Raw genomic sequence first — 24,917 nt, 5'->3', positions numbered from 1 at the left:
CTGAGCAAAGAAGCCAGAAGAACAGCATACTGGCCACAGGGCGGAAAATGGCTTGAAGTAGAGAGACCAGAAGCAAGGAGACAGGTCAGGAGTGGCAAGAAAATGTGGGTTCAATAAATCCAGAAGACTGGTAGTAAAGGAAAGGAGGGATGGAGGTAAAAGAAACATGGCAGAGGAGGAGTCCCAGGATTTGACAGCTTGGATGTGGCGGCTGGGAGAACAGGACGAGGGGCACAGATGAGTAGATGGTGACTCACGAATTAGGATTTGAAGGGAATGATCAGCTTGTGATCTCTTTCCCAGGGAAAAAGAGCACGTTTATATCTGAAGGAGATGGATTTACTATTGAATGGTGAGTGTGAGTTGCATGTATTGAGATAAATACCAAATCCCTATAAAATAATAATCATAAAACAGAAAGTATTATTAGAACCAAAACGGACTAATAAGGTCTTTGAAGAAATAGTACTTCAAAAATATTTCTCAGATTAATGTATGTGTTGTATGAGAGAATCCTAAGATTGGGGAAGAGTGTGAAAGGAGGTTCAATACAAAGTGTTTCCCTAATTATACTGTTACTAATATCATTTTATTATTTTATTTATTTTTGCTGTTACAGTTGAAAAGGAACTGTTTTTCTCAGAATGCCCCAACTGATTATAATTTTTTGAGGTCTAGAAATACAACTCTTGTATTTGGATGAAAATGAATTCATTCTTTATTCCCACTGCTACAGGATAGTGACCCAGATTTCAGGCTTTCAAGATCTGTAAGTTATAAAATGGCAAAACTGTTTTTTTCTGTGAAATTTTAGTGCCAGGAATACTTACTGAATACTGTTATGTAAGGAGTGTTCCAGTTTCCAAGACTCCTCTTTGCAGGTTATTCCGCGCAATTTGCATTTTTATGCTTGTTTTCTGAACTTATGTTTTATTTCAATTCTTAAAGAAGCATTTCATATTTAAACAAAATCCCTCCCTCAAGAAAAATCCACAAGGGATTTAATAAATGCTAGCATAGAATAAAAAATGGATATGATTCCTTAAGAATGTCTACACCTGCACTATTCAATACAGTAGCCGCTAACCACATGTGACTATTGAAATTTAAATTAGGTAAAATTAATAAAATCAGAAATTCATTTCCTGAGGTACACAAGCCACATTGTAACCAATCAATACTCACTTGTGGCTAGTGGCTACTGTAGTCAACAACACACACATAGAACATTTCCATCAACATAGAAATTTCTACTGGATAGTATTAGTCGAGACCATTGTTTACATAAATGAAAGGCATGATTGCAGTCTGATTAGCTCCGTTTGCTCCACAGTTGGTCCAACTATTTGTATAGCACATGATAATTAATATTGCTGAAAATGGAGATCAACTAGGCCACATCTAATTTGACAGCTGTTCACAGATAGACTCCTGTGGTCAAAGTCCCGGAATAGCTCCTGCCATTCTTGGGACCAAATCAATATGCAAGAATATATTTTTTTACTTTCCTGGTTCTAAGGGGACCATATTATCCATAGCACCCAAATTATTCCCTAGAGCTGTGGGCAATCAGATTCTCTCAAGGGACTTTCAGCATAATTTATTTCATATTGTTTAGTCAAATTTCATTTTTAATTGTATTTTAAAAAATATGAATCTCTCCTGTTGCTTAAGAAGGAAGTACACTGCGTCGTCTAACTCAAATGTAGGAACATGAGGGGGAACGAGGTGTAGGGGCCAAAACCTGGTAACTGCCAGTGGGCAGGTTTCTCCCTCTCGCCACATTAAATATTGTAATTAAACAAATGTTTTGTGAGCACTGCAGAAATATTTTGTTGTTCTGTAATTTGTTGAACACCAAGATAATGTTCAATAGATCCAAGAAAAACCTAAAAAGATTGGGCCTTCCAAAATCACTATTGTTTTGGCTTCAGTTTACAATAATGGTCAATTTAATTACTGGCTATCACAGAACATAAAATGAGCCATTATGATAGCTTATTAGATGGGAAAAAAGAGTCTAACATGGAAGGCATCTGATTTAATTGATTCTAGTACTGAGGATTCACAAAAATAACTCCTGACTATAAACAATGTTACGGCCATTAAATTCATCTTAAAAGATCAAACATTTCAGAAGGAGGTTGAATTTTAAAGCATACTGAATAATGGGCTCTTATAAATAGGAGACTCTGTTTAGTAAAACTAGCTAATTAAAGCACTTAATAAATGGGGGGAAACCCACCACTCTAAATCTCTTGTTGGTACTAGAGAATTCTCATTTGCTCTTTCAGAGAAGTAATCAATTGAAGGGCACATTTTTCTTCCCTTTGTTCTTTTCCATCAATTTTAATGGGTACAGAACATCAGTCACACAAAATGTAATGGGACAAGAAGATGGATGAGTACATTTGAAGCCACTAGTCACAGGACAGAAAACATCCTGATGAGGCGACCGTGGCAGGCAGAGTTCAACAATATGGCCTGGACAATATTTAGTAAGTGAAACTACGTTGCTACATGATTTCATATTAGCACTCAGCAAAATCAATCTCCAGACACAATTTATCACATTTCTATAGGTCAGACTTTCAAAGTCACATTCTCAAAATATGCTTCAATGACACTCTTAATTCTAGAAAATGATTTAATCTAGCAACAAAGTGGGTAAAGAGGAGAACAATCTAACCTTAAGGAACCTGACCTTGTCTTAAAAGTGATTAAAACTCCTTAGAAGAGGGAGTTTTATGATAGCCTAGAAATTATGTCCACATATCACAAGATGAATTGGTGGCTGTGGAGGCTGCTTGCCGCACACAGAAACCGCCCCCTTCAGGACCGAGGCACTCACTCTCCCAGCGCTGTGGGGACACTGGGTGCTACAGCCTCACAGCTTTGTCCTGCCCTGGCAACCGGGTTCAGCCAAAGCAAACTGCCTTGTTCAAAGCTACGCCGGCTCCCCAGGGGCCACCACATCCAAAGATTCCCCAGTGCAGGAGTGCAAAGCATGGTGGCTTTGCCCCACCTAAGAACAACTCCCAGGGGCCATCCCAGCTTTCTCCCATCCCCTGCCATTAGCTGAGGTCTCTTTTGAGACTGTATCACAAGCTCTGCCTTCACTTCCACACAGGTGTGGTTCCCAGAGACAACTAACTCTCCCAGCACCTCTCAAGCAAATGTCTCTCTCTGAGCCTCTTTCCCAGACCACAAAAACTAAGACAGAATATAGATACAAAGAGCCATTTTTCTTCACAGAAAATTAAGATAATTTAAATACTGGCTGAATGAAATGACCACAGATATTGAGGTTCACAATTGGGGTAAGTAACATACTATTATTTTGTTAGGACTGACACAAAAAGATGTTTTCTATATAACCTAAAACTTAAAGCATATTACATTTAATACTTTAAATGTAGTTTGAGTCTAGTGGGCCTCTATATCCTGTGCGATCCCACAACTAGTCAAAGCCTATTAACGCACTCGGGGGCTAAGGTACCATTTGCTTGACCTGTCAGCTTCCTTTCTGAGGAATTCAAGGCAACATTAGGCATCCTATGACTGCCCATTGGTCCCCACTTATGAATACTATGATATTATTAATAATATGTAAGTAGACATTTCCCTAAGGTCCTGTTAGCCATTTGTTTCATATGCACCTTCTAAAAGCAATAATTTATAACAGGATATTAAAAAAGGAAACTAAACCTATTTGAAAAATATCAACAGAAGATTCGACATCTCAAATTAATAAGTGTTTTCCCCTCTCTCAGGATTTTCTATGATCTATGAAACAGAGATAATACTGGCCGGAAAGCTGTGAATACTTCAAAGCCATCAAAGCAAACTTCAAAGTGAGGGGCCAGTTTTAAAATGATTTTCTGGTTGTTGTGCAAGGTGAGAACCAGGTATTTATGGTGGGAGAAAGAAGAGGAAAGCACTGGGGAGCCATCGTTAGCACATTGATAATACTGTTGCTGGGAGCACTCAGTGATACCAACAGGTCATGTCCATCAATCACAGATAAACTGTCAATTAGTTAGAAGATGATAATCCATCAAGAAGATCATTTCATGAATGTGATCTTGGAATGTGATCTGGAAATTGCTGGGGAGGCTATTTATCTCTACCCATTGCTCTAAATGCTCTTATCACTACTGTTTTTAATCAGTTATGAAACCACAATTTCATTTTCCTGAAATCTAGGACCTAGTTACTTTGTTTTCAAGAGACTGGAATGACAATATAAAAGATCTGTAAGGCCACTTCTTTATATTAATATTTAATGTAGTTCTAACAACTTTTTAGAATGGTTAGTATCCAAATGGATCCCACAAACCTGAAAATGAATTGACAGTCACAGACTCCACTTAAATATACTGTGAATAATCTGTGCATATGAACATCATGGAAATGAATCTGTAATTTTTATACATTTGCTAAGGTTATGGGTATTTATTGGTGACATTCTATTTCGGAATATGGAAATGGAAAAGACTAAATTAAGCCATCAAGTCTACACCAATTCAGGAGATCCTTCTAAGACATTTTGGTCTAAATTTCACATCCCGTGAAATATGAGTATATTACATGCAATATTGTCACCGTCTCCCTTTCTCTCAATTCTACTAACTGCATTAAACATAATACGGCACAATTCTGAAAAGCTTTCAAAATTTTTACTTAATTTTTACAAATTCCTGAAGGTTGAATGATTGGCCCTCAGGTAGAGACACCCCCCTTTTATATAATTCTAAAATGGCCATTACAAGTAAGACAGTAAACATATCCTCCCTTCTTGCCTCCATCTTCAGATTACCCTAGAATCTGGATAAGATTCTGTTTGACACGGAGTGCCCGAGCATTTTGTCATGGTTCAGAACTAATGTTTATGGGAATGAGAAATTAATCCTGATTTGAAAAGAACTTTTTCAAATTGAGAAACTTAACTTCTCCCCTCTGTGAATTTTCTATCTCGAGTTACCTGTGGGTCACTGAGTTAGATAGTTCCTTGCAAAGCTTCACTGATATTGGGTATATGAGGGGGATTAGCTTTACTCTCATTATATCCCTCATGGCTCAAAGAATATCCTAGCTTTAATAAGTAATAATGAATAATGAGTAAAATAAATATGGTTTTTGAATTATGGGGAAAATATTTTTAGTATATTATTGAACTGGACTAGGTTTTATTTAGAGCTTAAGGTTTTAAAAATGATTTTTATGTTTTTTTTAGGCTACTCTTTACTTTATATGATCTTAATTGGGATATCTGCACTTGGAGAAGTTTTCATTTTAGTGCTAGAGTAATTATGAAACCCAAAGACATCATCATCAAGGAAAATTCAGGCATTTTCCAGCACATTTTACAATCATCACCTTGAATTCTTTTTATACTAAGGAGGAATGTATGTAAAATGAATAGTTTAATAATTTTGCTATACGGTACTCTGTCAGTGATGGATATAAATCACGTAAAATAAAAATAAGTATGTATTCAGCCATTTTTACATAAAATAGCTAATTCAATTTTACAGCATAGAAGGCAGCAAATTTAGAAACATGACAGTTACTAACTCAATAACTGATTCATTTAATCACACACAGAACACTGCTTTGCTCTATACAATGTATATATAACATTCTAAGTACTTTAATTTTCATCTATGTTACAGCAGATCATCACTATGACATCTCATGATACTTTGTTCTTCTCGCTCAACTAATATTGCACCTTGCACTATAGCTACCTGGGAATAAGGGTATTCCCAGACAGTAAACACCTTGAGGGTAGAGATTCCACCTTATTCAGGTTTTGTGTACCCTTCAACATATTGCTCTGGACACAGAATGCATTTAGCATTTAGTCATTCATCTTTTCCTCAAGAACCATTCATATGGGCACTGGATCAGATTGAAGACAGGGTTTTTGCCCGCCAGAGAGATTCAGAGACCAGTGAAAATCATAAGCAAGTTAACTAAGAAATAATACTATTTGGTACATGTTATGACAGAGATGAGCACTGGGTACCTTGGGAAGAAAAAAGAGGGGGTCTGCTCAAGTTCAGGGACTCTGAGAAGATGGGAAAGGTAATACCTGACCCAAGCTTTCAGGAGGTCTACAACTTAAGTGAGCTGAAGAACAACGGGGAAATTCTAGGAAGCAACAATGGCTAGGTTTATTGGCTGGTGTGACAGCTGAGAAATGAAAGTTCTATCATTATCCATCATGACTGGAGACTTTGAGATAAGAACCTGATATGCTGGGTCCACTTGGGTAATAAAATCCTCAGTTTGGGAGAAGGGGTCAAGGAACGGGAGTACAGTAAGGGTGCAGGAAGGGCCAATGGTGTTTGTTTTGAGAAAAGCAATGACCAAGTTTCCTCAATTCTAAGACGCAAAGTTCTCCCCCATATCTTCTTGTTTCTGAATTTGGGATGCAGCTTGCAATCAATATGCATATTAAAGGTGGTAGCTTGTCAACCCTGCATGCCCCCAGCTGTTCTTAAATTTGATGATGAACCTTACAATTACAATACCTTAAAATAGATGACATCTTCAAAATCAAGAAAATGCAGAATGTGTAGTCTCTTGAGTTATTTTGTTTTCAATGAAAACTCAGTGAATACTGGAGACAATAATAAATTGAGATTTCTTTTGTGAATGCAGTTGTAGTTAAACATCGCCCACCCCCACACCTGCTATTATTCCTTGAGTCAATTGTTTTAAATACCTGCTCTTTTCCAGGCACTATAGGATACGATAGAGTCATGGAGATGGAGAAAAGCTAAATATAAATCCAGAAGCATTTGACTGTATTTCAAATTGTGAGGCACCATTGAATAAGAGCATTGGGAAGAGTAACTTCTCTTGTTTTGGGTTCAGAGAGGGCTTCCCAGATAGCAAACCCTGACTTGAGTCACAAGGGATTAAGGTTTTTTATATGCATGGGGATGTGAAAAACACTCTAGGCAAAAATGACATTACATCAAAAGGCAAAGAGATGGGAAAAAACACATTGTTTTCATATAAGAAATTACAGTTTGGTTTGGCTAAAATTTGGACTGTTAGGAGAGTATAAGGAAAGATAGCAGATTGAGAAAGATTTTTCATGCCAGGTATGGATTTATGGAAAAATGGGGAAAGACTTTCAGGCTTTCAAAAGTGGGAGCGACAAGCCTCTTTCCCATACTGATGGTTCTCATAGGTGAGATATTTGATTTAAGTGGGAAAGAGGTAGTAGAAGGACTTATTTCTCTTCCTTATAATAAAAAGGGCATCTCTGTAGACCCTTACAAGAAGAACTATAAATAGGATCTATTATTTCCCTTCCTTTCCTCCTTCTCTTTCACTTCTTCCTTTATCAGATATTTATTGCGAGGCTACTCTGGGCTAGGTACTCAGTATTTTGGATCAGTTCAGTGGATAAATATGGAAAGCTCAAGGGGAGAGATATTTGGTATTTATAATAAAATGAACATGGACTTTGGCATCAGGCAGGTCCTGATTTGAATTCCAGGTGCTCATTTGCTGACAATATGAATCTGTCACTTGATTATGCTGTGCCTCAGTGTTCTCATTCGTAAAATGGGGACAGTATTACCTACTTTACAAGGTCACTATTGGACTGAAATGAGATCATAATCTCAAAAGTTACCATTATGCTCTTTGAATGTATGATCTCATTTAATCCCCAACAACACACTTCAAGGTTGATACTAATCAATTAAACAATTATAGGAAATTATGTAATTAACTCAGAGAGGTAATGAGTGGTGTTCTTGCTCGATTCCAAAGCTTGTGTTCTTTCTTCTACGCACAGTGCCTCTCCTATGCACCACATTGTGCTTGGAATTTATCACACACTCATCAAACAGTAACACCCCATGTGCCAACTGAGTAAAACATTTTCACTATTTTTCATGTTGTCTTAACACGGAGATTCAGTTGCATAAGCAAAACCAACTTCAAACATGATAAACATGAGTCATGAAGGAAACACAGAGCATACTTAGGGAATGAATGGTAAAATCTATCCACTATGCATCAACTCAACAAGCTATGCTCTTTTTTTTCTTTCTAATTATATTGATATATATTTATAAAAACATTTAAAATCATATATGAGGTTTTAAATTAACATATTAAATAATAAATCTTAAGAATTACTCAAATTTGAAGTCACACTGAGTGCAAACAATATTTCTACATATCTGCAAACAACTGTGATGTTATAGAATACATGCACTTCTTTCATTGAGGAATAGTTGACAAGCACAATATTACATTAATTTCAAGTGTTACAACATAGTGATTTCACAAGTCTATACTTAATGCTATGGTCACAGCAAACATAGCTACCATTAGTCACCATGAAACACTATTACAATACCATTGACTATATTCCTGATGCTGTACCTTTTATCCTCATGAGTTATTCATTCAATAACCGGAAGCCTGTATCTCCCTCTACCCTCCACTCATTTTGCTCATCCTACTCCCTTCCCCTCTGGCAACCATCAAGTTTGTTCCCTGTATTTATGGGTCTATTTCTGCTTTTTGTTTGTTTTGTTATTTTAAATTCCACACTACAAGTGAAACCATGGCTGTGCTCTTTTAAATATAGTGCCAAGCAAAAAATACTTTCACATATTCTATCATTTAAGTTGACTTCAGACACTCTCTTTGATTGTATCCTTAGGGTGTACAATGCCCTGCAGTGAGGATGACACCAAGTCCATTCATTTTTGCTTGGAGATCAAGACACTCAACTATCCTCATCCCATATCCTGCTTTAGCCAGGCTGTTCTTCCCACATTCCCCCAGGTATGTCCTACTAGTCATATTCTATGACTTCGCTTTTATAATACATGCTGGATACCAAACATACTACCTTTAACTATGAATGGATATATGATAATTATGCTGAATTAAAAAATGAACTTTGGCTCCTAACCTAAGCCATTCGAAATAAGAACCATTGCTAAGCTGTTACATGAAGACCCTTAGGTTACCCTTACAGGGTAAGAGTAAAGGACAGAACTGTCCTTTCTCTACAATATCCATGGTGCTAGGGTCATAAATGTCCTCATTTGTTTTCTAATTGCTTCACTATAATACACCTTGAAGACTGGCCTCTTGTGCTTCTATTGTCTTTTCTCTTGCTATCTAGCATAGTACTGAGCACAAAGCGGGTCCAGAGTAATTACTTGTGGTTATTTAGTGAGAAATATTCTTTCCCAAACTTTCCTTTATTTAAAAAATATTCATATCTGAATTCTACCATGATTCAATTACAGGAAAAATTACTATCACTGATTACAATAGTGGTCTTTCATCTGTGGATTTATTATTTTTAAAGCAACAGTAAGTATTTTAGAAATTCTCTTTGTTCACAAATCCTTGAAAGAGTTGTGTTGTTTTAATAAAGGTACCTGAAACAGATGCTTAAGAGGTTTGGAAGTGAGAGGTTAGTTCAGAAAAATCTAATTTCCACTGAGATGAGAGCAAGTTCCTAAAAAAAAAAAAAAAAATCCTACAGTATTTCTAAAAAGCTACATAAAGCAGAAGTGTGTGTGTGTGGGGAATGCTTCACTAGGACCCAAACAACCATAAAGCAAGATTTACAGCTTGTTACAGAATGGCACAAATTAGCAATTAGATGTTATATGTTGAAACACAGGAGAATATGGGGTTGCTACCTTTTAAGCTTTTTGTTGAGGAAACAATGAACTTTTCATAATAACCCTTTTAAGCTGTTACTCCACATTGAGATTGATAGAAGTAAAAAAGAAGAAATGAATACAGCTGGATGGGAGATGGAGATGGGACAGGTTATATTGATGACTTTGGAACCGTTGCATTTAGATACGAAAATCACAGCTGCACTTGAATTATCTAGACTTCTAAATCTGAAGAAGACAAAATTACTACCCCGTGATACCTAAATCCTAATTTCCACTGAGTAATTTACTAAGAGTAATACCTAAAATTCTTATAGTGTGTGCCCTTGGATGGATCATGGGGGTAAACAGTGCCTACAAAAGACTAGGTGTTTGAGGCAGATCCTTTTCTGGGCACCCTGCTCACCTTTTCTCCACAAATTACAAATGTTTCCAAGACAGTGATCCTTCCCAGAACTACAGTTCAGGGACTCTTCTTGAATACCTAGTGATTTAACTTTTGTGCTTTTCTTAATAATTTATTAAGATTAACTGAATACCTATTAAATGACTTGTGAAAATTCAATATATGAAAATCCACTTTTATAAAATGAATGTACCGGACAGTGATTGGTTGTTTTGGAAGGATTTTTCCCTATCAATCTTCAGAAACAGTTCGTCTTGTAAAGTTCAGGAACCACTGTTTGCTAAAGATATGTGGCTCATTTGTTACTGTCTAACATGATTGGTAATGAATAACAAATGTGCATATGTTAAGTAATTATGTAAATAGGATCATGTATTTTAGAAATATTTTCAACAAAAACAGGAATTAAAGAATTTGTTAATCAGATTATCCTACTTAACCAGCAAATTGAGTTGAAGAGTCAGATATCTCAGTCTATCTATTAGCTATGTTTTCAGCAACATGTGCTCTTGCATATAATATAGAATCAGTGAAAATGTTTTCCTACAGCATTTCATCTAAATAGAAAGGCAATTAGAGATGGTTGACCTTTTCCTGGTTCTATATCAATTCAATAAGTGGTGAGAGTATGGAGAAATTAAACGTAGACATTTTAATATGTGATATTCTGATCCTTCCAGTAGGGAAAGGCACTTCCTTACTAAAATAACCTACATTAATTATAATCATTAAAACTATTTACTTTTATAACAGGCCTTTTGCATGTTGAAAATACTCTAACATTTAAGGTTTTCTTCAAAAGTCTTGGATAAGGAAGATTCTAGCTAACTGGACATGTTTTATTTCTTAATCACTATATTATCATCACTATCTGAATAACATGACTCAATATGTGAAATCACTTGATCTTATTTTTGAAAGTAAAAGTAAAGATGACTTTCATTTTTAACATTCCCAATATTAAGTAATTTTATATATTTTTTAAAAGGCTAAGAAAATCTATACTCCAAGTTACTTAGCAGTAACTCCATTTTGGATCATCTGCCTTATCTCAGAGAAACTTCTTGGGGGTACAGCAGAACCCTTCTTTGAAGCCATTGCTTACTGGATTTTGTCCACATTTCTGTCCTGCAATGCTCTGTAATCATTGTCACTGACCTCTGTCCAGGTTAGGCTCTCCAGGAAGCCAACTCTGAGAGTTAGATAGTGTGCAAGATGTTTGCTAAGGAGTGTTGCCCTTGTGGAAGGGAAAAGAAGGCAGCAGGAGTGGGCAGGCAGAAGGAGAAATGAACTAGAATGCAGTGCTCAGTTGCAGGGAGCTCTAGAGCTGGGATTACCCTCTCCCCCCATCCCGGAGTGTCCCAATCCAGGCTAAGACGGCCAGGTGCTATATACTTGCATCAGTCTGTCACTGGAGGGGGGCCTCCTGGGAGGGGAATAACCTTGAGTGAGGAACTCTCTGCAGCTAAGATAATCCCTGAAGGGGCTGACGGTTGAAGTTTTTCATTGACGACGATCTGAGCAGCTGGGGTAACAAGTCCTTCCTGAAGAGGGACCTGGGTAGCACATGATGTGTTTTCAAATTCAAAGAGGCTACAGTTCTCATACTTTCCAGTGTGTTTGACCACAGTGGCCACTCCTTTCTAAAACTCTGCTCTTGGCTTACCCCACAACTTTCTGCTCAGTCTCCTTCTGGCTCTATAACAATTTCACTTTTTCTCCTTTTCTTCTCCCTTTCCTGTTTCTCAATATTGTGTCCTTGGCTCACAACTTTCCTCACTTTTTACATCTTTCTGGATGATCTCACCCAACACACACATATATATGCCAAGTTTTTGTTTTGCACATTTGTTGTCTGCCAGACATTGCTTAGATAGCCCATAAAAGAAGCCAACTGGACTCTCTTCCCTTCTCTCCCAGGACTCTCTTCCCTTTCTCCTCTCTAGGTACATTTTGCTACACCTACCCAGTTTCGCAAGCCTGAAACTTACTGAAATTTACTTCCTTATGGGTCTCAATTCTTTCCTCCCTTTTACATTCTTTCTACCGCTAACTCACATCTGCAGCAGCCTGCACGTTGGTCTCCCTTGTAGTCTTGCTGTAGAACACCGTCCTCAACTCAAGCTCATCTGCCCCTGGACACACATCACAACCAAGTCCACATGCTCAACTATTCTCAGAGGGATCTCTCCTTTCAGAACAAAAACAAACAGAAAATCCAGACATGGGATACTCTCTAGGTTTGGTCTTGTCCTGGGAACCTGTCTCTGGCTTTAGATTTTAGTAACACATAGTATAGTTCTCCTACTCCAAGTCCATTCATACCTATCATCTGTCTGCCACCTTCTTTACCCTTTCATCTTTTTGGTTTCCTGTCATTCTTCTTCCCAACTCCCCAAGCACCCGGCATGTTGAGCACCTCTGCTCTCCTACAGAAGTCTGGCAACATCTCTGTTGATTCCGTACTTCACTTATCACATCATATGAAAATTCTCTGCTCATGTGTCTTTGCTACAGAATATGCATATCTCAAAAGCAAGCGTTGTCACATTTGTCTCTGCATTCCATGACAAAGATCAGGACTTGGCACATATTAGGCAATCAGAGCTTACTGAAAGTTTATTGACCTGAACTGCATGTCTAGAGTTTCAGGCACGTGCTAGGTGGTTGACAAAAGCAAGACATTATTGTGATATGTCCTCATTTGTTCTTCTGATTGTAAGGAATAGACATCTTATTCAAATATAAATGAGATGTGGATTTATTATAGGAATGTATTATAACTGGAAAAATGGGGCCACTCTGACAACCTGTTTATTCTTTATGCTTCCCTCTCTCATGCCCCATGTGCTTTGTCATATGTTTCCAATTCTCTTGTAGATCTGAGCCACACAAACCCCCAAGCTCTCCAACCTGCTTACAGCCTCCTCTCTCTGCAATCCTTTCAGCCTAATCCCATTACTCAGGCTTGTTTCCCAGTATAGATTGCTGAGACCGAAACAACCTAATGGAACCTTCAACTTCATGCACCAGGTGACTGGCCCTGGTTTCACTAGCTGTTAGGCATGGCTGGAGTGGAAGGCTGGGTTAGATATGGTCCTTCACCAGAAGCTATGGATGGGGCAGTTTACTCTAAAGAGGCTGTGGATATGCAAGATACCATGGCCGACCCCAATGAGCATCTGCTGGTAGGTGGGGGTCAAAGGACAGACGAGCAGATGACCTGCCTTCAAGGAACTCACAATCCAGTCATAAGGAATTGACTATAATACTAGATGGATTAATGTGAGAAAGGAACCCTAAAAAAGAGTAAAATGTTGCAAGAGTTCCAAGGTGGAGAGATATACACTTTAAAAAAATCAATTAATTGCAAAAAGCTCTTGGCCTGAGGAGATATTTGAGCCAAAAGGGCAGAGTATGTATAGCCAGTGATGGAAAGAAATAGTGGATGCAGGGGAATGCTACAGAAGCTGAAGGAAAAAAGAACTGAGTTACAAGGATCCAAACTGGAAAGATGACTTAAAGAGAAAAGTGAAAAGACTGGTCTAGGGTATTATAAATGGCATTTTGGAAAGATCAGTTAGAAAGATGGAAAGGAACCAAGGGTAGGATCAAGAGGTCTTTGAATATACTGGAATAAGAAGCTGTACTTTATTTTAAAGTAACTGGGAGCCATTGGGTACTTTCTAGGACTGTTATTCCTGCAACAGCAATCAGGGTGGATCAGCACACAGACAAATTCTAAGTGGGAAAGTTCTTACTGTGATACTAGAGAGAGTTAATAGAAGGAACGGTGATTCTGGGAAGGCTGGAAGTGATGCTGGGGAATGTACAGAAATAAAATAACCAGAAAGTCACTGTGTGGATCAAGAAGACAGAAGTACCATTTTAATTCCGTGTTTTTGTGTTTTATTGGTAGCAAGGACAGAGAGACCTTCATTGGCATTAAGGACTGTGGGGCAAGGATGAACTTTGGGAAAAGAGATTTCGACCTTAGGAGTTGTATTTATATAGCATGTGACAAAAGACATTTCTGAGGGATACAGGACAGTAACTAGAGAAGAGAGATTAAGTGAGATTTAAGAAACTCAGTGTAGGGGGGGGCGCCTGGGTGGCACAGCGGTTAAGCGTCTGCCTTCAGCTCAGGGCGTGATCCCGGAGTTGTGGGATCGAGCCCCACATCAGGCTCCTCCGCTAGGAGCCTGCTTCTTCCTCTCCCACTCCCCCTGCTTGTGTTCCCTCTCTGGCTGGCTGTCTCTATCTCTGTCGAATAAATAAATAAAATCTTAGGAAAAAAAAAAAAAAGAAACGCAGTGTAGGGTAAAGGAGACTTTCACATATTTAAAAATTACGGGAAGTGACCCTATAATTCCCTCTTGGGTTTTTTGTAAAGATGGAATAAGACAATGCTTAGGGAAAAAGTGCTTGGCACAGTGCTTAGAATACAGTAAATGCTCTCTATCAGCCACTGTCAATATTCTCATTGTTGTTGCTTTCGGGGCTGGGTCTGTTTCAGTTCACGGTGCTCACTCATGGAAGCAGGATGTGGGGAGACCCTTGAGCTGTGCCAGAACAGTCAACTGAACCAATCAACTCAGTGTCACTTAGAAGAGGACACAGTCAACAGTGTCCACTTAGAAGAGGACACAGCCTGGATAGCTAGCACCATTCTACTTGTGGTTTTCCTGAGACTTGAAAGCAATTTCTTTTTTCCAATTTGGCAAGTGAGTAAGAGGAGAATCGTATAGACCACATTAGACGATCTTAGTGAAATCTTACACACAGTTCTGTGTTAACAGTATGAGCTTTTAAATATTTGCTCACATTTTGAACAGGTTATCTAACACCAATTAACACCCCATTGATAATTTCTATTATTTAGCCACTCAAAAAGTTACATTTGATTTATGTATGAAAAACCAAACTAAGAAGTCAATAGATTCAGGTACTATCTACAATCCACTCAGAAATAAATCTGTCAGCAGATCAGAAATGACTGACAAGCTATTGAAGCTCTCTTGGTCCAGGAGGGTTGTGTAATCAGATTAATATGAGACAGATAATTTGGTTCATGTCCATAGAAGGGCACTGTTCACATTACTCACGTATTAATTCTTTAGAGGTTAATAAATAACCTATTTTGAAAAATATAAATCACTGCAGATAACAATTATGTCCCAGGCACATATAAAAGTTAATAGATGCATAAAGATACAGGAAAACTGCTTGGTGTGATCACTGGATCTACCCAAACCCTAGAGTCTTCCCATCTATGTTCATACTGGAGCCTGATTGGCCCAACTCCAGCCAAAAATAATTTTCTTGAAACGACATTCCCTCTCTCCTGCCAATTGAAAGCCTTAGCTCTTCTATAGGAACAAAAAATATCAACAAAATACAAACTTGACCTCATTTCACACCTAAGCACAACATTCTGATCGTTTCTCTAGACTCGTCAGTGAGCACATTTGCTTTTGTTTACTATAGTTATAAACCTGAAACTGTATTCTATGTGGCCCATGTTATCAGATCGCTAAATATAGAAAGAAAATGTGAAAGAGTTCAATCTCATAATGATTCCATTATAGAGAAATACATATTTTGCTCTCGGCCACGTATTTAGGATTCACTGCTAATCTTAAATTTTCACATGTCAAATTTAATTTGCCTTAGCTTTTAAGAAATAATAACAAAAGAAACAAGAAGGTAGGTGACCTGAGGATTACAAGTCTATAAAAAATAGGATTTGGAGAATCAGGTGGTGAGCTAATTCATTTTAATATACCACCTAGAAATACTCAGGTTTCTAATCTGAAGTCACTTTTGTAAATAGTATCCTGTCTTATGGGGGCAGCTATGTGCCCTCCTGAACACCTGGTTAAGAACATGTTCACTTTGATGTGTGCTCGGAGCTGCCTTTCCTCCAAATAAAAATAGAAACTAGTTTGCAGCACCACACGGGACTCCAGTGTATATTATGAGCCTATCACTGGTTTCCTTTGATATCTTATCTATTCCATTAACTCAATAAAATAGAACGCAAAGCTGGGGACAAACTGTAGGAGGGCTCCCCCTGGAAAACACATGCAAGACCTTCAAGCTGGGGTTTTAACTTATCTAATAAAAGCCAGTTAAATGGAAGCTAATACTTCATTTTTCACCCCCTTTATTAAAGATCGTAAGTACTGCAACCCAGGAGTAGAGAAAATAAGAAAAATATATGGTGAAGTGTAGGTGGAGGCAATAAAGAGTACGGCTTATCTATTTTCTCAAGATTTAGGACGCACTTAAAGGCAAAACTCACAGACAAGCATTTTAAAAATCCACAACAAAGACTCTTGCTCCTTAACAAATACAGTAGTCCTTCCTGGTTGCAGCAAGCCTGCTTGATTTCTTAGTAGAATGTAAACAGCTTAACCTAGGCATAATCAGGAAGGATGTCACCTACCACTTCCTCCATATTATACTTTGATATCAATTTAGTAATTCAGAGGAAAAAAATAGATCGATTAACCCACTCCCCTGCCCTTCTACCACCCAAAGAAAATCAACACTAGAACTCAAACTCCAACAAACCAAACTAAAGGAAAGTGTTCCACCTAGAGACTGTTTTCATGAGTCAAAGCGGATGAGAGCTTACCTAGGAAATGAATATTATTTTAGCCTATCCTTGCAAGTTTGTAGCAAAAAAATTAAGCAAAAGGTATTGCCCCTAGTGTAATTAACAATGTTAATCTTCTTTTTCCTCTCTATGGTGATAAAGGAGTCATTTTTATATTTAATTAATGCAGAGGATCATTTTGGAAACTGGCTAATGAGCCTCTGATCACATTACCATGAAAATGTGCATTAACATTGCAACTGAGGGGGCTGCTTCATGTGTAGCAAATCCACTTTGTAATTAGCCCACTGTGAAATGAATCACGTCGGGGAAATCGGAGGGAACCAGTAGGCAGTGGGCACTTGGCTACTGCTGTGCCCACAGACCACCAACATCCCAAACATTGTCTTTCATCAGCAATATTGTCTAAAAACAAAACTAGCAGTGTCTCACATATGGGACAAACTGGAAAAAGGAAGGAATAAACTTTATTTTGCCAAGCAACAAATTTGGACCTAAGCAGACACCTCAGGGAAACCTGCTTAAATAAAATGGTGAATTAATAGAATTCTGTGAAAACTATGAAGGCTAGGGATATAGTTTTTCTTATTTTTATTCTGAAAAGCCCTTGGATATACATTAAAGGATAACTGATTTTTCACACTTCTCCCTAAGACACAAACAGATATTATAATAGGCTCCTGAAATTAATTTCTAGCACCAAAGAGACAAAAAAAAATATAAAAAGGATCTAAGAACAAGTGATAAGAAAATCTCTTTATCTCCTTTTTAAGCCAAGGCATATATATATATATATTTTTTTTTTTCTCATATAATACAAATATATCAGGTCTTCCTCTTAACCCAAAGCAAAAATTCCTAATTAATCAAATAATTTCTCTGGCTAACAAGATTTGGCAAGAAACTTTTCCTGTCTATTCAAAATAACTGAGGTCACAGACCTATTAAATCCCAACATTAATGTAGCAAAGATACACTAGATTTTCAAATGTCAGCACTATTCCAAAATGAAAGAGGTGTTGCAAAATATTACAGTGTTACCCCTTTTACTTGACTGACATCTTGGCAGCAGATACAAAAAATGTTAAAAAGAATCCCACAGGAAGTCATCTGAAGGGGGAGTGGCAAGGAAGCTGAAAACTGCCACCCAAAACCAAAATAAAAAGCCCCCAACCAGCAAGTCTGCCCTCAATTATGAAATCTACTGAAAGAAAAAATAAAGCTAGCCACAGTTCATTTACCATCTTTCAGACAAAAACACAAAGCCTGGCTGTTTAGTTGCTGGTATCAGACCCTGCACTCACCTGGGAAACTTCATACAGCAGTTTGTAGTGTTCCTCTCTTTTCTGAAAAGTGCACAAATTGCAGCCCATTCTAAGAAGCAGAGAGAGAGAGCGAATCTTCTAATTTCCCCAGAACTGAAAGGCAAGTGAACTGAAAGGGAATCACCCTCCAGACTTGACTACTGTTTTTCATCAGTCACTTCAGTCCAGAAACACAGACAAACCGCTGTTAGCTGGAGGCGCAAGCCAGGCTGGTGTGTAGCAGCATGCTCTTCTTCGCTTTCCCTAAGTATCTTGCACTCACGGATACACACACAGAGTTTCCAGTCAGTTCATGGCAACACTCCCCCTGTCTCTGCATCAGTGCACATGACTACACAGATTCCAGCTCATGAATATTAATAGTGCCTCATTGATTATTTATGACAGAACATGTTAGCAGGGAGGGGTGTCATAGCTGCTGCTGATGACAGATGAATATTCACTAATTAAGAAGCAAATGTAGTGTGGTTAAACAAAATTCACTTGTGTCAATACCATCTCTGTTTATTAAGGAGAGAGGGGTTGAGCATAGGGCATTTCAAAAGAGAACATACACTTAATTTCTCTATTGATTTAAGGTTTTAATATGGGAATAAGAAATTCAGAAACAGATATATACTTAGTTCACATCTCCATGTTTTACAACAATTAGAAGAAATATTTTCAGTATTAGTAAGTCTAAGGGAAGATGAATAGGAGCAATATTTAAATTTACAAAATAAACACAGAAGCAAAGGAGAATTTTGGGAGTGATGTGGGAAAGGAACAGATGATGGGGGCTATCATTCAGTTTTAATTCTGATCCTATAAAAAACACCGAATAGTTCATGTGTAAAGACCATTACCTGCCAGAGAGGAAATAAAACATATTTTCTTAGTCTAAATAAAGGACATTTAGGCAAGTGTGAAGAGATGATACTTGTACAGATAATAAATATTTTAATTAGATAATAAGGGCATATCTATTGAATATAAATTTGTAGCAGTATAATGCATGTGGGTCTATATTTAAAAATCAGATAAATACAACGCCTCTTCTGAGAAAAATTTCAAATGCATATAGTATTTATGCTAATTTTATTAAAGTCATATATAATATTTCAGGAAGCTGACATTGGCAATATTTAAATTCTAATGTAATGCACAATGACTCCATTTATGATTCTATATTTAGAGTTCATAATGTACAAAGGTGAACACAAACTTAAAAACCAAGCTTAGATGTTTAGATAATAGAAGTAATGCATTTAATTTCACACTCTCACAAATACATATATTGTGTTGCAAGCTGGCAATTTTTGTCCTTTATAGATATACTACAAACAGCTAAAGCAGCTAATAAAAGAAAATTCTTTTTGTTCCTATTCTGACTTAACCACAACCTCTGCTAATTAAGAAGTATGTCCTTGTTCCAGCACATCTTTAAACTGGACAGGATAGCAGGTGGGTTCCAAAGCAAAAATAATTACTTGGAAACTGATGACTGTGGTTTGGAATTACATTGGATCTTAAAGATTTTTAATTGCTCATCACTTATGTAGAGCTACTTTTTGGGGTCCAATTTCCTAAAAGCGCTTTGTCAAATGTTTAGAATCGATAATAGGAAATGATTCTAATGAGTACTAATTGTTAACAAATTGGCTTTGCAACTAGTAACACCTCAACACCAGCAAGTAGCAAGGAGATGAGCAATCATGTGCAGCTTATCAGTCGTTTCCCTTGGGATGTAATAATCCGATTTTCTGGGCCTAATTTCACCTAACAACCTGGATGAAAGCCAAGCTGAAAGACCTACATGAAAGTGGCATCATAATTGGGAATACTGCACGTGACCAAAGTTCACCAGGACTTCCTGCAAATTCGAAACTACTTGTAGTAGATATTAATTATTTTGATTCCTTTACAGAAAGAATGTTTCAAGGAGGTATCAAAAGGACCTTTTATGGGAATCAATGGTGGTGACGAGCAGAAGCAATCTTCCATAGGTGCAGTGGTAAAATATACATATTTTATGCTTTAAAAATGTTAATTTTCTCTGAGTCTCTAGCACCACTTCCAAGGAGCTGTTTTTATGCTAGAGTCCACATCCTTAAAATGAGCACTGCCTATTTCTTGGAAGGATTCTGTATTGCTGAACTGTGAAAGAGTTAATGATTTTCAGATGTTTAAATTATGTACTTGAAAAGGAATTAGAATGCAGTAAGGCAAGGATGGTTCACTCATCCATCAGTGAAAATGTCTGCTTCCTCTATTTATAAAACTTCTTTATGAGACAGGTTTTGAAAGCTAAGTAGGAAACCTAATTATTAAAGCTATTGCTGCTTATTGGAGCTTTCTCCTCGGAATATTTTGCAGTTAGCGTTTACAGAAAAAAAGAAACAATTATAACTTTAAAAAATACTTTCTTAGTCCTCAGAAAGTAAAGAATGAGCATTCCAGTGAAGTCAGCGATTTCAAATTGAAGTTATTCATTCAGCAATTTCTCTAGGCTCTTTGCTTTATTCATTCCCAGTGCCCCTGTTCTTTTGTTTCTATTTCAGGAAGCAAGGGCAGCTTCTCTAATCATTTATCAAATGCTGCTCGTGGCCCATATACTCTGGAAGGATTCCATCTTCTGCTACTAATGGGCTCATCCCATTGAACTGAAGGGTGCTTAGAAAAAGGGAACACATAATTCCAAAGTTCTCTAAATTTCATTAGAATATGAGGCTTTAGGATTTCCAATAACTAAACTGAAGAATCTTATGTTGGAATATAAAGTCTGAAGTAGATAGGGGCAAATGAGTTAATCCAAACAATGACTTAAAAATACAAATGGATTAGATACTCTCTATCTTGGGTAGTAATAATATGGGATAATATGGTTTAAAAATAAGCAGAGGGGCGCCTGGGTAGCTCGGTTCGTGGAGCATTCGACTCTTGATCTTGGGTCTTGATCTCAGGGTTGTGAGTTCAAACCTTGTGATGGGTGTGGAGCCTACTTAAAAAATAAATAAATTAAATGCTAAAAAATAAATAAAAATAAAAATAAGCGGAGAATAGACAGCTATCTTTCTGAGTATCTGTGCAAAAATAGTCTCTAAAGTGCAAAAATATTTGTTGGGTATGTATTTCAAAATACACTTGTTTGTATTGCCTTTGTGTTAGTTTATTCTCCCTCCCAAAGTGCAATGCCTTACAAAATTGGACATATGTTCATCAAGATCTAGACTGGCATATAAGAGGGTTAAACCAGAGGTAACTGAAAGGAAGGAATCCAGAATTTATCTGCTTCTCTTATATACAGCAACACTGAGTAACTACAGTAGATGGGAGGGAGTTTCTCTTTATAGAATTATTCCAATGAATAAATGAAGAAAGAATGATAGAATGTGCTCATGCCAGAAATCCTTAATTAATGGATCTAGGTACTGAGAATTAATGGCTGCTAACATCACACACACACACACACACACACACACACACACACACACACACACAATCTGACAAAAGAAAATGACACCACTCTTGAAAGAGCATTTCCAAAAGTGAGCAAATTAGAGGGAATGCAGAGAACAGAGAAGAATAGTAAACTATACCATGGAGATGCGATCAGCCAAATTCAGACTGTGAGTAACCAGACATAGATAAACACATATTCCTATTACTTAGAGGGAGAGGGAGACAGAAAGGGAGATATGATGGAGAGGAAGTCTACAGATTAAAGGACTTTAATGACATTTTTAAAAAGGCATTACTAAACTACATTTTTGCTATGTACATCATTTGGGGTGATAAAAATCCTGCATTCATTTTAGGGAATGCTTGGGCCCTTTTGAGTAGACACTTAGCTGCATAACATTTTCTAAGGTTTAATATCTTATATGCAATCACAAAGATGAAGAGCCCGAGGCTCAGAGAGACAGCGACTTACCCAAGGTCAAACTGAGTAAAGAGATGTGCATTCGGTTCTCCAATGACAAATTCTATGTTGAATTCAATAGCTAAGTTGCTGAGCTATCTCTCTTGCAGAGGAAGTTAGAGCCCATCAATATGCCTTTCCCTGATTCTGATGACTGACGACATGGAGAGTAGTATTTCAAAGTAGTGAAGAGAGAGAGAGAGAGAACAAGAGAGAAACTTTTAAAGAGATAGATCTAGTCTAAAATAAGGTAAGTGATTATTGAGTCATGGAACACTACATCAAAAACTAATGATGTACTGTATGGTGACTAACATAATAAAAAATTAAAAAAAAAAAAGAATCCTCAGCCTAAAGACTTGTGTTGTACTCTTTTGAGTTTCTGGCTTTTGCTGAGAAAAATAAAATATGATACTAAAATAAAAAAATCACTTTATTATGATTTAGATAAATAACTAAACTAAACTAAAATTAAACTTTATCAAAGTACTGGCTTTTTTTTAACAGTCACAGCTAAATACGTTCACTTACTAACACATCTTGGTAATCAGTCACTGTACTAGAGTGCATACTAGGAATGACCAACTCATCCTGGTTTGCCCAGGACTCTTCTGGCTTTAGCTCCCAAAATTCCATATCCCAGAACCCCTCAGGCCTGGGCAAATTGGTCACTTGAGTGCACACTTCTACTCTCAAGCTCAGCAAAGCCGAACTGCTGTGTGCAGGTCCCCATCTTCCTACCTTTGCTACAGATTGTACCTCACGCTGCACATTCTTCAGAAACTCCACAAATCCATCTGTTGACGTCTGTGGTCCAGTTGAAATGTTCTTTCCTCCCTGGCCTCATGAAGTTGAAGTAGTGATCAATTCACTACTGAACTTCTGAATGCTCAGTGCATTTCATCCACACCCATCTCGAGCTGCACGTCATTTCTACCTTACATCATTTTTATATACATGATTTACCTCCCTGGTTAGACTATAAGACATGTGAGGGCAGTAGCAACGTAAGTCCCGGGCACACTGGCATGAAGAGGTCACTTGCCCTTTGAGTTCCTAAAACTCCTAGCATGGTATCTCTCATGTTACAGACCTTCAACAGAGGCATATTGAATGCATGACTGTGACTGGGAGATTAAGACAGAACTGATTCTGGCAAAGTGACATAATTTTATGTTTCTATATCTCATTGCTAGGTAACATTTTTACCCCCAATAGGGCTGCTTCAAGAATATTAAGTTAAAGGACTGAAGAACCATAAGTAAAAGATATTTAATTTGGTTTAATTCTAGAAACATCAAATTGAGAGTTTACGAAGTAAAAATTTCTGTGACAGGTATACAAATAAATGAGGTATGATCCCATGTGTTTCATCTATTATTTGTGCACTTATGCATATATATTATAAACACTTTAAAAGTTCTACATTCTGTTTCACATATGAATCATATATTTGTTTATTGGATACGCACGATATTTATTGGGCACTGATCATATACCTGGTGGTATAGGAATTCCAGGTGTTTGGAATGACACATCCTTTTAATAGATTTTCACAATGTCTCTGAGGTATATATGTCAGATATTATCCTTTATTAATAAAGAAATCATTAGGTGTTGAAGTTGCCAATGCCAGGAGACCTAGAGCCTTTGCCCTATGAGTTCATCCAGTGTTTATTCACAACACTGCAATATCAACTACTCTCATGAATTTACAAAAATGCTCCTGCTGATAGTGTCCATGTGTCATCCACTTGCTTGGTTATAGCTCAACCTATCGGTGTATAACCCAGAATTTTCACATTATACACACTAGTGGACCATGTTGGTTTTCATCTACAGCTGTGGCTTGCAGAACTAAGAGTACTTCACCCACTCATGAACTCCTAGGAATTGTCAAGTTACTAGATGAGACTCCAGCAGAAAGGAAAGTGTGGGTTGCAAGGAAGATGACCAGGGCTTCCATTTGAGACTTGTCACTATTACCTGTATGGCTTTGTGCAACTTACTCACTCTGACGTAATACTCACCTTGCAGGCTGATTGTGCAATAAAATAAAATCCAGGAGAAGAGATTCATAAACTGTGAAGTATTTTGTCCACGTTAGTGTGCTGGTTCAGCATGGGTTCTGGGGGCAGTCTGCCCTGGAGGTTCCTTCCAGTTCCCCTAATTTCTATCTATGTGATATTGTGCAAGTTGTTATTTGTGCTTATCTTCCCTGTTTCTTGGTTTAAAATGAGGATAATAATGGTACCTGCCAAACAATTATCACAAGGGATACGGTTGTTATGACGATCTTCTGTGTCAGGTACACCTGGCACATAGTACGTGCCCAATAACATACTGGCTACTAGTAATCATACAAGTAGTATGATAATGGTAATAATGATCGTTATTTTAGATTTCCAGGTTAGATAATGGTAATAATGATCGTTATTTTAGATTTCCAGGTTATCTCTTTATAGTTTTGCAGTCATAGAAAGTCTCTATGACATTATTTGAAATTCACTTGGTTGAAACTTTATAGTTCTATTCCGTCCATGTCATTTGCTAGTGTACACTTATGTTGGTCATTCAAGAGCTCCTCAAAGGTTGTTTGCTTCCCCACCCTTTATATAGAAGACATCAGCACAGAAGTACCCATTATGTGTGCAAATGAGATACACACATACCCTGTGTAAAGAATGTAATGTAATATATTCAGAGTAATAACCCTGATGTTCTCTTTATTTATTTTAATGGATAATGCATAAATAATGTGGACATAAGTGTGCGAGGAGCCAATGATAGCATCTGAAGCAAGATTCACACAATTATGAAGTAGGTAGTCGCGTATTATTTCTTTGAGGAATTTTAATGACCAGTAATCTATCCCACAATCATACTAGTCTTCTTGATTTGGTCATTTATAGGCCAACTGGTCATACACTTGCCAAGGTATCATGTTTTGATAATGTCACACTGTTCAGCAAAATCTTAA

General features: G+C 37.4%; 1 protein-coding gene across 2 annotated transcripts in view; it reads right to left on the bottom strand.

Moving 5' to 3' along the window:
- PDZRN4 (PDZ domain containing ring finger 4) overlaps positions 1 to 24,917 on the bottom strand; it is a 339,731-nt gene that overhangs the window by 108,717 nt on the left and 206,097 nt on the right. The window contains exon 1 of one of the 2 annotated variants that reach the window (XM_040642340.1): positions 18,016 to 18,084. The exons of the other annotated variant lie outside the window; for it this stretch is intronic. Coding sequence (XP_040498274.1) covers positions 18,016 to 18,084 — 69 coding nt within the window. Of the gene's footprint in view, positions 1 to 18,015; positions 18,085 to 24,917 lie in introns of those variants that run through there. 2 annotated transcript variants of the gene reach the window in all.

Source organism: Ursus maritimus, unplaced genomic scaffold, assembly GCF_017311325.1.
Source record: "Ursus maritimus isolate PB19 unplaced genomic scaffold, ASM1731132v1 scaffold_26, whole genome shotgun sequence".
NCBI classification, from domain to species: domain Eukaryota; kingdom Metazoa; phylum Chordata; class Mammalia; order Carnivora; family Ursidae; genus Ursus; species Ursus maritimus.
This window is presented reverse-complemented; position numbering and strand designations above follow the sequence as displayed.